This window comes from Gopherus flavomarginatus, chromosome 8 (assembly GCF_025201925.1).
Source record: "Gopherus flavomarginatus isolate rGopFla2 chromosome 8, rGopFla2.mat.asm, whole genome shotgun sequence".
Lineage (NCBI taxonomy): Eukaryota > Metazoa > Chordata > Testudines > Testudinidae > Gopherus > Gopherus flavomarginatus.
The window spans coordinates 82,366,736-82,380,417 of record NC_066624.1 but is presented as its reverse complement, the minus strand read 5'-3'; the positions used below and the strand labels follow the sequence as shown (position 1 = coordinate 82,380,417).

Here is a 13,682-nt window from a genome sequence, read left to right as displayed (position 1 = left end):
GAGGAACTGTCACAGATTGAAGTGTCAGTAGAGGTTTTGGAATTAATTGATAAACTCAACATTAACAAGTCACCAGGACCCGATGGCATTCACCCAAGAGTTCTGAAAGAATTCAAATGTAAAGTTATGGAACTATTAACTAGGGTTTGTAACCAGTCCTTTAAATCGGCCTCTGTACTCAACGACTGGAAGATAGCTAATGTAACATCAATATTTAAAAAGGGCTCTAGAGGTGATCCCGGCAATTACAGACCGGTAAGTCTAACATTGGTACTGGACAAATTAGTCAAAACAATAGTAAAGAATAAAATTGTCAGACACCTAGAAGAACATAAATTGTTGGGCAAAAGTCAACATGGTTTCTGTAAAGGGAAATCGTGTTTTACTAATCTATTAGAGTTCTTTGAAGGGGTCAACAAACGTGGACAAGGGGGATCCGGTGGACATAGTGTACTTAGATTTCCAGAAAGCCTTTGACAAGGTTCCTCACCAAAGGCTCTTACATAAATTAAGTTGTCATGGAATAAGAGGGAAGGTCCATTCTTGGATTGAGAACTGATTAAAAGACAGGGAACAAAGGGTAGGAATTAATGGTAAATTCGCAGAATGGAGAGGAGTAACTCGTGATGTTCCCCAAGGGTCAGTCCTAGGACCAATCCTATTCAACTTATTCAGAGAAAGGGGTAAAAAGTGAGGTGACAAAGTTTGCAGATGATACTAAATTGCTCAAGATAGTTAAGACCAAAGCAGACTGTGAAGAACTTAAAAAAGATCTCACAAAACTAAGTGATTGGGCAACAAAATGGCAAATTAAATGTAATGTGGATAAATGTAAAGTAATGCACATTGGAAAAAATAACCTCAACCATACATATAATATGATGGGGGCTAGTTTAGCTACAACGAATCAGGAAAGTGATCTCAGAGTCATCGTGGATAGTTCTCTGAAGATGTCCATGCAGTGTGCAGAGGCAGTCAAAAAAGCAAACAGGATGTTAGGAATCATTAAAAAGGGGATGGAGAATAAGAAGGAGAATATATTATTGCCCTTATATAAATGGATGGTACGCCCACATCCTGAATACTGCATACAAATGTGGTCTCCTCATCTCAAAAAAGATATACTGGCACTAGAAAAGGTTCAGAAAAGGGCGATTAAAATGATTAGGGGTTTGAACGGGTCCCATAAGAGGAGAGATTAAAGAGGCTAGGACTTTTCAGCTTGGAAAAGAGGAGACTAAGGGGGGATATGATAGAGATATATAAAATCATGAGTGATGTAGAGAAAATAGATAACTTTTCCTTATTTACTTATTCCCATAATACAAGAATTAGGGTCACCAAATGAAATTAATAGGCAGCAGGTTTAAAACAAATAAAAGGAAGTTCTTCCTCACACAGCACACAGTCAACTTGTGGAACTCCTTACCTGAGGAGGTTGTGAAGGCTAAGACTATAACAGCATTTAAAAGAGAACTGGATAAATTCATGGAGGTTAAGTCCATTTCTGGCTAGTAGCCAGAATGGGTAAGGAATGGTGTCCCTAGACTCTGTTTGTCAGAGGGTGGAGATGGATGGCAGGAGAGAGATTACTTGATCACTACCTGTTAGGTTCACTCCCTCCTGGCATTGACCACTGTCGGTAGACAGGATACTGGGCTAGATGGACCTTTGGTCTGACCCAGTATGGCTGTTCTTATGTTTTTATGTTCTTATGTAGAGGTTGGAAAAATTTGGAGGACAGGATTAGAATTCAAAAAGACTTTGACAAATCCGAGAATTGCTCTGAAACTAACAAGATGAAATTCAATAAAAACAAGTGTAAAATACAAGGAAAAATCAAATGCAAAACTACAAAATGGAGAATAAAAGGCTAGGTGATAGTACTCCTGAAAAGGATCTGGGGTTTATAGTGAATCACAGATTGAATATGAGTCAACAATGTGGGCAGCCGTGAAAAAGGCTAATACAATTCTGTGTGTATTAACAGGAGTGTAAGACACAGGAGATAACTGTCCAGCTCTATTCTGCACTAGTGAGGCCTCAGCTGGAGCACTGTATTCAATACTGGGTGCTACAGTTTAGGAAAGATGTGGACTAACTGGGGAGAGTCCAGAGGACAGCAACAAAAATGATAAAGGTCTCTTTCTCTAAGGCTATAATATATAACTAAACTATTGTTATATGTAAAGTAAATAAGGTTTTTAAAATGTTTGAGAAGCTTCATTTAAAATTAAATTAAAATGCAGAACCCCAGACCAGTGGCCAGGACCCAGGCAGTGTGAGTGCCACTGAAAATCAGTTTGCATGCCGCCTTCTGCACACGTGCCATAGGTTGCCTATCCCTGGGTTAAAACAATTGGGCATGTTGAGTTTGGAGAAAAGAAGACCTGAAGACTATGGGAGGGACCTGACATATGTTAAGAGATTATATAAAAAGGACTATGACTATACATGATTATAATGTAGCAAATTTGTTCTCTATGTGTTACAATGTGATAAAGACATTATTTTAGAATGGTCTACAGTTGCCAAGTGTTTTTGAAAGATTTGTTTAAATTACAAACAAAAAGAGGAAACACAGGAGAAGAGCAAAGAACATCCTATCCATTTCATCACTACCTGAGCCTGCAGCCCCTTTCCAAACTTTCTGTACTGTCTTATATTTACTATCTCTCAGTGTAGTTACATGCTTACAGTGCATTTTTCTCTGTATCACTTTTTATATTCTGATTATGTAACTGTACCAATTACATAACTGAACGGTTGATAAATGCAGGATTTATCTAAGGATTAACACAGAGTCTCTGCTGTCAAGCCCATTGTAGATTCTTACTGTCAGCCAGCATGCAGAAAGCTGCTGTTCACATTACATACCATAAGTACAGTAAATATACTCTTCCCAGGCACGTGGAATAAAGATTTCTCTGCAAGTCTTTTACATAGCTTCGTGTCCTTTGCGTAGTACAATGTCTACGAAAACATGGCACATTGACATATTCATTGAAACATATGGTGTAAAGATCAAACGAATTAAAGTTTAACCGGTTACCTCGCCTAGGGAAGGGGGAGGGAGGTTTCCACCAGGTCTTTGTTTTGTTTGGTCAGCGATTCCCGATTTTGGCATTGCTGACTCTTCTCTCCCAGTGGGCCCCTGCTCTCAGGGATTCTAACGCGTCTGATCTGATGCATTTACTGTGACTGCATTTATCACACTGAAATGTGTAAGGTTTTTTAATGACAATACAATGGTGTGCCCCTCTCAAAGCACCTATTGTGTATTTCTCCCCAAACAGCCCGCCCCTTAACCGCCCCTCCCCAAAGTGGCCGCTTGTGTGAATTTCCTAGAAAGAGGCGAGAGGGAGCCGCACGAAGCTGCGGGCTGAGCGAGGGAAAGAGCCCGTGATGACAGTGACATGCAAACCACAGCACCGCGGAGAGGAGTGGAAAATTCATCCCCCGGCTGACAATGTATCGGGTGTTCAGAAAGGGGGGCGGAGTAGGCGCACTGTCCCAGGCCTTACAAATCAATGGCTCCACCGCCCGAGCCGGCAGAGAGCGCCGCCTGCGCTCGCAGCGCATCAATCATTAACCGGCGCGGCGGAGGAGGCGGGCACAGAGCAGAAGCCGGCATCCCGTTCTGCCGCGGGGGCCACTCGGGGCCCCAAGCCGGGCAGGGTCTCGGTCTCCTCCGGCGGCAGGGGCTGAATTACCGCGAGGCTGGGCTCCTCTGCAGGAGGAGCTGCCGCCGCGCGTCGGCTGGGGCGATGCTGCAGCTGCTGCAATGAGTGATGCTGGCGGGGGGCGGAGGAGGAGAAGCAGAAATCCACTGCAATTCCTCCTCCGGCGGCAGCGGGGAAAGCGGCTTTTCCTTCGCCGGATCACATCGCCAGCCCCGCTCCGGCTCCGCGGCTCCGGGGCCCCAAAGGCGCCCTCTCCTGCCCCCACCGCCACCCCCGCAGAGGAGCAGCGCCGCGGCGGGCCGAGGGGGCTGGGGAGGGGGGCAGCATGCCTGGAGGCCGGGCAGCAAAGGACCAGGCGCCTCCCCCTCCTCCCTCTGCCCCCCTGCTGCGCTGGGACGAGGTGCCCGATGACTTCGTGGAGTGCTTCATCCTGTCGGGCTACCGGCGGCTGCACTGCAGCGCCCAGGAGTGCCTGGCCTCGGTGCTGCAGCCCACCAACGAGACGCTCAACTTCTGGACCCACTTCATCCCCCTGCTGCTCTTCCTGAGCAAGTTCTGCCGGCTCTTCTTCCTGAGCGGGGCCGGCGAGCTGCCCTTCCACCACCCGCTCCTGCTGCCCCTCTGGTGCTACGCCTCGGGCGTCCTGCTCACGTTTGCCATGAGCTGCACGGCCCATGTGTTCAGCTGCCTCTCGCTGCGCCTGCGCGCCGCCTTCTTCTACCTGGACTACGCCTCCATCAGCTACTACGGCTTCGCCAGCACCGTGGCTTATTCCTACTACCTGCTGCCCGGCCTGCGCCTGCTGGACGCGCGGGCCATGAGCCGCTACCTGCAGCAGCGCCTGGGCTGGCAGCTGGACTGCAGCCTCCCCATCGCCCTCTACAGCGCCCTGGTGCTGCCGGTGGCCTTCGTGCTGGCCGTCACCTGCACCGTGGCGTGCTGCAAGAGCCGCTCCGAGTGGTGCGCCTACCCCTTCGCCATCCGGACCTTCGTCTTCGCCATGCCCCTCAGCATGGCCTGCCCCATCATGCTGGAGAGCTTCCTCTTCGACCTGCGCGGGCAGAACCCCACCCTCTTCATCTACTTCTACAGGCGCTACTTCTGGCTCCTGGTGGCCGCCTTCTTCAACATCAGCAAGATCCCCGAGAGGATCCAGCCGGGGTTGTTTGACATCATCGGGCATAGCCACCAACTCTTCCACATCTTCACCTTCCTCAGCATCTATGACCAGATGTACTATCTAGAAGAAGGGCTGCTGCAGTTCCTCAAATCCCCACCTGCCTCCCCTACCTTCCTAGGCACCATCGGATATATGCTGCTCTTAATGCTTTGCCTGGGAATGGTCATAAGGAAATTTTTGAACGTTGCAGATCTCTGCAAACAGGACTAGGCGGCCAGGTATATTTATTCCTATTTTGATTCCTGTTCCTATTCTTTTTAGAAGATGCTGCAAAATTTAAGTTAAAGGTACAAAGGAACCTGGTACCTTTCTATTGAAAGTGGTTGTTTCCTCTTGTCAATCACTGAACTGCTAGAATACTACTATTACTTTTAAAACTACTAGGTTCCCAAGGGAAGAAATCAAGCACTATTGTTTATAACTATTCCTACATTGTTGTTTAGGACACAAGGTGAAACCACTTAGTATTACTGTTAAATCTGCTAGAAAAAAATGCATGAACTGTGAAAGCCCCTTTACTAACTCCAGACTGTTGAGGAGGTTGTTTAGGACAAGGTGAAACCATTTAGCACTACTGTTAAATCTGCTAGAAAAAAGAATGCATGAACTGTGAAGGCCCCTTTACTAACTCTAGACCATTTAGGAGATTATTTAAATCAGCAATATATGCACCTGCACCAGGATTATACACACAGATTTTTAATCAAGTCCAGTGTGGAATTCCCTAGCAGATTATGCACTGAAGTTGTTCTTCTGTGCTACTGTAATAGCCCTTTGAGGTCACAGGCAGTGGAACTGGATTTTAAATGCAAACAAGCTGACTGCTGTCCATAGTCCCTCGCCCTCCCCAGTGTTGTGTTATAGCCATTGTGGCAACTAAGCTACAGTTAAGATTTTAGAGAGAAAGATAAAAAACAACTGCAAACTATTAGGGAGCTATAATTTGATCAAGGAATTTTGTTCATATTCTGCGACTGAAGCTTGAATGGTTGGTATTGTCATTCCAAGGCAAAACAGAAATACAGAGCCAGATTCTTCACCGGTGTAAATTGTCACAATTCCACTGAAGCCATTGTACCAGCAGAGGATCAAGCCCAGAGAACCAAAACCTAATTCCCTACTCACACAAAGCTCCCATTGACATCAATAGGAGGTTTGTGGAGCGGAGAACATGATTTCACCCAAAGGCCCTAATCCAACATCTGATTTATTTTTTAAAGTTATGAAGTATATTGACCTGATTTCTGCTTCTCCTCTTCTTCTGCTCTTTAGTTACTTGGGGCCAGATTCTGTCACCTTTAGATTACTGTAGAATAAGATACTACTGAATGTGCATAGGAACTACTGAACGACTTATAGGAGGCAGAATCGGGCTCTAGATAAGTACTCAGTTTTATATTTTGACATCCTTCCCCTGCTGCTTCATAATTCCATTTACCTCTGTGACAGATGGACATTTTAAAGCCCTACCTAAGTGGCTGTGCTGTGGATGTTTCATAGGACAGAAGTTTTAGTTGGGTGACTCTTCCAGTTTATAGGTTAACAACACCATACCCATGAACAGATTTTTTAAAAAATACAAATGTGCAGTGTCTTTGCACAGTAACCTAGGTATTATCAGCAAAGAGATGACTTAATTATTAACAACATACTACTGATACGAATAAAGGTTTTGTAGATTATAAATGGACTGGGTTTTTAACAGAAATATTTTAAAGTTATATGACTGGACAAACAACAAGCATGCAATAATATAATACAAGGAAATTACGGTCAAAGTTCAGGTGGCAAACTACTTGTTATGCTCCATTTTTAAAATGTATGATGTTGCTCCTTACTGGAACTCTAGTCTTATATTGCACAATAACTTAATTATTTTTTATACAGGGCAGATTCATCTCTACCTGTGGAAATACGTTTCTGCCTATAAATTTGTTTTCAGATATGATGCATCAAGCCTCAATTAAGTATTTGGGGCCCAATCTTGTAGTCCTGATTTAGGAAAAAACTCCCATTGTCATCAATGGGTGTTGTGGTTGAGTTGGGATTGCAGGATCAGGCCCTTAATTTGAGGTTGGAGTCTTCACACAAACATGATTTTGAAGGCTGAATGCATCAGTGACTGTCATATATAGAGGAAGCTCCTGTGATGGTTCTCAAGGTATCCAGAACAGAGTCACCTTGTTATCCTCCTGCCTCCAGAGAGAGGGAAACTTGCTTGTGCTTAACTGGGTGTCAGTTCCTTGACACTACCAGCCTGTTAGCCACACAAGCACTTTCTTCTGGGCAATCCCAGTCCTTACTTTAACTTGCAGGTTAACAATAGGTGCAGCCCAGTCCCCAGACCCTTTGAAGTGTTCTCTTGTAATGTCCAACCACTTATCCACTAAACTCTCACAGAAATACCAGGTCTTCTGTCCCAAAGAGAACAGTGTACACACCAGTTTATATGATTCAACACAGGATCAACACCTTGCTTAATACCACAGCACTGAGATATATTTATAGTGAAAAACAACTATAAGTTTATTATCAAAGATTCAAGAGATAGTGAGTAAGGGTAATGGAAACACAAAGGTTACATATAAAACAAAATCGTAACACTTTCTAGAAACTAAACTCAACTACTGTGTTAGCCTCCTTGTCAAATGAAGTTTCTGACCCAAAGCCTTTTTCAACATCTTCAATGAAGGCTGGTTGTGATCCCATTTTCATTAATGTAAACACACTGCCCATTTACTGCCTAAATGCAGGATGGTGGGGTACGTACACTGTTCCCCAAATACGGTCCATCAAACCTTTGAAGTATATCTGAAGATTAGTTTCTCTTCCCCCTGCTGTGTTTCTGTTAGTTTCTTCCTGAAATCCTTATAGTCCTTCATCTACATTCATCTTAGATAGGTGATGGAAGACCCACTGTGAATGAGACCATACTTAATTTACATTTCAACAGAGAATACGTAAATAAATATCCCTTGTCTTACAGGAAACCTGTATCCACCCTTGCTGTGATACAGACTCTAAGAACATATTTTCAGTATACATGCAGAACTGCTTACATATTATTTGTACATACATTTCACAACAATGACAATGAGTAGTGTGACCTAGCTTTTCGTTTAAGACCTCACGTAACATTCTTTGGTGAACCAGAATGTACATACCAGAATCAGGATAATATTGTAAACCCCACCCCCGCCTTGCCAGTTGGCATTGAGGAGGTCTTGGGTCACTCCGAACACCACCACTCTCATAACACAGAGAAATTTTCAAAGACACAAAAAGCCTTTAGATGCTCCACTTCCACTGAAAGTCAATGGAAGTGGAGCATTTAATCTCCCATTTATGCCTTTGCACATATTCCCCAGAAAGCTTATCACTAGAGTCCTTTATGCCTGAGCAGAAGTAGGTGTTTCCAGCGTGACTATCATTAAGAAGCCTTGGTCCAATGACTTCTCCCACTCTTTTCAGATAGGACTCAGTTGGCAGTCTTTGTGCACCCAAAATTTTCATTGAGTTCAGAGAGAGTTTCAGTCTGGCAAGGAAGATTACGCCTCTCTTGAGTTAGGGCTGCTTGAATCCGTAGATAAATTCTCCTCTTCACTGTCTACTTCTGGGGTTGTTTAAGGCAGAGAATGCATCCTTCCCTATTCCATAACATTAATCTGGTGATTATTGAGGCATGTTGGAGCCCAATGAGATGGATGACCCAAGAGGTGGATAATAGAAGGAAAAGGTGGCCCACTTCACCTTCTTTCCCTACATATTTTTTACAGTTTTGTAATTTTGGTTTTATCAAGCTACAGTATTTAATAGGATATGGCCCAACACAAATATATCGCATTCATTCTTTTTCAGCGATGGGGCTGCTAACACATGACTTGTGGAAGAGCCACTTGTGGAGTCATGAAGCATGTGACTAAACTGTGTAAATCCGTGGCTCCCAAATGTGATCCATGAGTATTTATTGATGGTTTGTAGCGAGCAGGCTGGTCCCATGTGCCTGTCTCCTCGTTTCCAGCTGCTAAACTGAAGTAAAAGATGCTAAAACGACATTAAACACTTTCCTGATATTACTTATCCATGTAAATGATTATATTTGCCGCAGTGGTGTTACTCAATTGCCAGTAATATAGGAGGTGGTCTGCACAGTAGTCAGTAGGAGGGGAGATTGTCTCAAGGACCAATCTCTCCATTAAGATGTGGTTCACACTAAAAAGTTTTGAAAATCCTTTAGATAAACATAGGGGCGGCTCTATATATTTTGCTGCCCCAAGCATGGCAGTCAGGCAGCTTTCGGTGGCATGCCTGTGAGAGGTCCGCTGGTAATGCGGATTGGGCAGCATGCCTGCGGGAGGTCTGCCGGTCCTGCGCCTTTGGCGTACCCTCCGCCGAATTGCTGCCGAAACTGCAGGACTGGTGGACCTCCCACAGACATGCTGCCGAAGACAGCCTGACGGCCATCCTCACAGCAACCTGCAGGCTGTCCCGCGCGGTTTGCCACCCCAGGTACTGATTGGTGCCTGGAGCCATCCCTGGATAAACAAATACAGAGTCAGCTCCTGCAGCTGCACCATGTTCCAAACTCCCTGACTTCCAAGGGAGTTCTGAGTGTGGAGCCACTGCAGGATCTGACCCATGACACTGTTCGAACATCTACATATATTATGCCCATATACATTGAGTTTGAAACTAATGTGTTAAGAATAAAGTTGGTGTTTCAGGTGGGATGCACCCACGTTAAAAGAAGGCATTTTTAGTGGTTTAGATGGCTCATCCAAGCTTCAAAATAAATTATTTCTTTTAAAGATTTTTTAAAGAGATGACATTAGAGCATCCAACCAGCAATTAAGAAATGTAGGAGAAATCAGAAAGGCCAGGAAGAACAGCTCTCAGTGCTAAGAGACAGCTCAGAAACAGCTGAGAGTAGAAGCCAAATGTAGAGAACTTCTTTAAACCGTATTACATAATGAGTTTTATTTGTGCTTGTCAGTAACAATGTAGAGGGCATCTTGAGAAGCAATGTCAGAAAGGCCATGGCTAACTTGTAAAAATACATTTGATATTTGCAGTTAGGCCACATGAGACCATCTATATATATCCCAATTACAGACAACAGTATATGGGGTTGGATTATCTATAGTTGCAAGTATAACTGGAATCTTATTTCCATTCATAAATAGTGGCTGTAAAACCGCCCTGATATACAGATTAGTGCTCAATAAGGTACCACTAGGTAATATTCAGGACATTGCTTCATTCTGAACATTTGTATTTTAGCAAAGTTTTGAGGTGTATTTAACATTGAAGCCCATCTGTAGAATGATTTATGAATGCTGATTGCAAGTGCAACTTTCTGAATTACTGTATTGTCAATGCACTGGATGTATGAAAGGGTGAATGAGTACAGCTAGGTCTGCCTAGGTTTCCAGAATTGTAATTAATATTTTTTGTTTTAAATGCAGATTAATATTAAATGCTTACAATGATAATTGCCACATTTCTCTGCAGAGTTTCTAGGGAGCTGGTACTTGAATGTCTATATTTATTTGTTGAAGGGAACATATGTGAATAACACAATCTGATATATTTGATGGCCAGTTTTTAATGAATATGAGTTAGGGAAGCCAGAAATGGGACAAGCCACCCTCAGTTATGGGACCCATTTCTGCTCTCATTGAAGTGAATGGCAAAACTCCTGTTGGCTTAAGTGGGGTTTGGAACCATTCCTTGGCTTGCAAGCATACTGAAGAGAATTCAGTTCATCCACAATCATGTCCAGAGCTTAGACAGCAGGTCTGCTCTCTAATAGCTATGAGCTTGAAGGGTATTTAAGGGGACAGATCTTGCAGGGCATTTTATAGGCACCTGCCAGAAAACACACACCTAGCATAGAGAGCGGAGAGTAAAATATTTCTGCTCCAATCCTGAAAAGCGGGTACTTCTCAGACCTTCTGTGAAAGGAGTCATGGAGGGATGGGGTCTAGGGTTCAGAAGCGTGACCTGTGCTTTCTATTTACTTTTCCTTTCTTGGCCCAGCAATGGTCTTCATCCTTACACACTTGTGCAGGTGTGCACAGACCACGTGTGGGGCTGCTGCTACACAGAATGTTGGTGCATGACATTATTTTGTAATGAATGTATGCCCAGAACTGTAGCCTATATATTGACATGCCCTTGAGGAATGACAAGCTTCTCAGCTACATGTAGCATGTGAACTAGAGTAGAAATTACTCCTGTGAGTTACACAGCTGGCCTGTAGAAACTGTCCTATAGTGCTATGGCAATACTGGAATTCTTCACGTGGGAAGCTTGGTGTATCCATTTGAATGTTAGAATCTAGAATGTCAAGCCAGCTCACAGCTGTTTCACAGCAAGGCTAGCATCTGAGCTCTGGAAACAAGGTGAAAGGTTATGGATGCACACAGTTCTAATCTGCATGCCAGGGGAGAGATTTGGCAGTTAGAACTAGAATCATTATTATGTTTTCTCATGTGAGAGTTGATTATTTGTTTAAAGTTTCCTGCTCATTGTGTCTGTGCTGAATTCAGCCTCATTTATCATGTTTATGTCAACAGTACCCAATGAAAGTGTGAGTCTGACAGTTTGCTTCCATTGCAGTACAATATTCCAGGCAGTGCAATTGTAAGGAATTACTGCACTTCATGACTGGTTAAAGTCATTGGGTTGACATCCACATGCCTTATAGCACCATATAATGCATAGAGTAAGAACCCAGATATCCACAGCATATCTTATTGCCCATAACAGTCAACATGATCAAGTGGTCTGAACAGAGGCCTGAGAACCAGGAGCTCCTGCCTTCTGACCCTATCTCTGCTACTACATGGTCTGTGACCTTGGGCAAGTTATTTAAACTTTCTGGGGCAAATTCCTGTAAGTCAGTGGAAACACACCAGGGATGAATTTGGCCCTCTCTCTCAGTTTCCCCATCTGTAAAATGGGAATAATAAACCTTACCTACCTCACAGGAGTGTTCTGAGGATTAGCTAATGTTTGTAAAATGCTTATAAAATGCAAAGAACTTTGTAGGTGCTAAGTAATATTCATTGACCTTCGGCACAAGAAATGTCATATTCGAACGGGCTTGTAATCGCCCTGAGAAAGGACAATGGCTCTTTCTAAAATCAGAAACTCCTGGACAAACAAGTGGACAGTGTACCCTGTCTATACTCCTCATAGTCCTACCTCCAGAAGAGTTTGATTCTGCTCTCTTTGAGATCAATGGCAAAACTCCCACTGACTTCAGTGGGGGTCTCAGAAGGCCTCAAATGAACAGTACACCTTTTTACAACCCAACTACATGCAAAGGAGTCAGTGGAGAAGCAGGGAGGAAAGCAAAAGAGGTTTGCCTTTCTTTCATAAATGCTGCCTAGTGATTCATTTGTACAGAGCAGCCATTTAACACTCATGAGTCCTGGTTGTTCATTTGGGGCTTGATCCTTTTCCCAATTATTGTGATGACAATGGTAAAAGATTTCCATTGGTGTAAATGGGAGTAGGATCTGGCCTCAAATGCCCTCATGGCCTTTGTGCTCCGCTAACTCTTATCTCAGTGATAAAGACCTGCTGCACCAGTCCTCATTAAATAAGTAATATTTAGGGAAGAGTAAACTTTGTTTATTTTTTGCTTCTGTCTAACATACATGCACCCCAGTGACTTCAGCCAACTCAGGCCTTGCCCTGTACATGCATCAAAACTGAACGTAACGCATCTGATCCTTCTCTTCATCCATTTTGCCCTTCTTTCTAGAAATCCTCTATGAATCATAGCTACAAGGAGCACAGCTGCATAACTTTTAAGGCACAATTTAAAGCTAAGGGTATGAAATATGGGGCACCATCCTTTATATACTCAGGTGAGATGTAAGAAAATAAGAAGGTTTTACATGGATCAAAAAATACAGGCCTCCTTTCAATATATTTATTTCTGTTGGAGCAGAAAAGCAACATTATTTCTTCCCTTCACAGTTTGCTAAAGTAGGGCCTACTCTGCTCCACTGAAATCAATGGCAATTTAGCAATTGACTCAAATGAGAGCAAGTTTATGCCCATAATTATTTAAGAGGAAAGACCACCAGTAGACTTCCAGTTCCCTGGGAGCTTCTTCATGGCTGGCTATATTCAAATCTTAAGGAGCCTCCTATTGAGCATTCCTGCTGCAGGTGAATGCCTTAAGGCTTGCAGTTGCAAATGGGAGTCAATACTATGGAGAGGCATAAAGAAAATACAGCAACAGTTGCATCTTTTTATCAGCTATTGATTCAAGCACATTTCAGTATATCTTGTTTAAGGGTCTCTGCATGCAACTGAATAAAACAGTATGAATCTTCGTTTCAATTTGATTGTGTTTGTTTTTTGAGGAATTTGCTCTCTGTAAAGTCTTGGATGCTGACTACTGTATACATAATTACTATGCACTTTTAGCAAAAAAAGTGTAAGCTATAAATAAAGTTGTTTCTGAACTCCTTGTAGAAAGGCATGTGTGTGGTTTGTTCATTTCTTTCTCTAAGCTAGTATGAGGCCACTGGGAACAGAAATACACTGGATACATCCATTTAGATAAGCTAGATGCATTCAAGTTGGCAGGGCCTGATGGAAATTTACCCTAGCATACTTAAGGAACTAGCTGAAGCAATCTCAGACCTGTTAGCCATTATATTTTGAGAACTCATAGAAGACAAGTGAGGTACCAGAGGACCGGAGAAGGGCAAACAGAATCTATCTTTTAAAAGGGAAACAAAGAGGACCCAGGAAATTATAGACCAGTCAGCCTAACCTCAATTCCTGGAAAGATA

General features: G+C 43.3%; 1 protein-coding gene across 1 annotated transcript; it reads left to right on the top strand.

Moving 5' to 3' along the window:
• The first annotated feature begins 3,784 nt into the window (after window positions 1-3,784).
• On the top strand, window positions 3,785-13,366 carry PAQR9 (progestin and adipoQ receptor family member 9). Its single transcript, XM_050966041.1, is given in 2 exon segments — window positions 3,785-3,907; window positions 3,910-13,366. Coding segments are annotated over 2 exon segments (1,287 nt in total). The 3' UTR covers window positions 5,074-13,366.
• The last annotated feature ends 316 nt before the right edge of the window (window positions 13,367-13,682 follow it).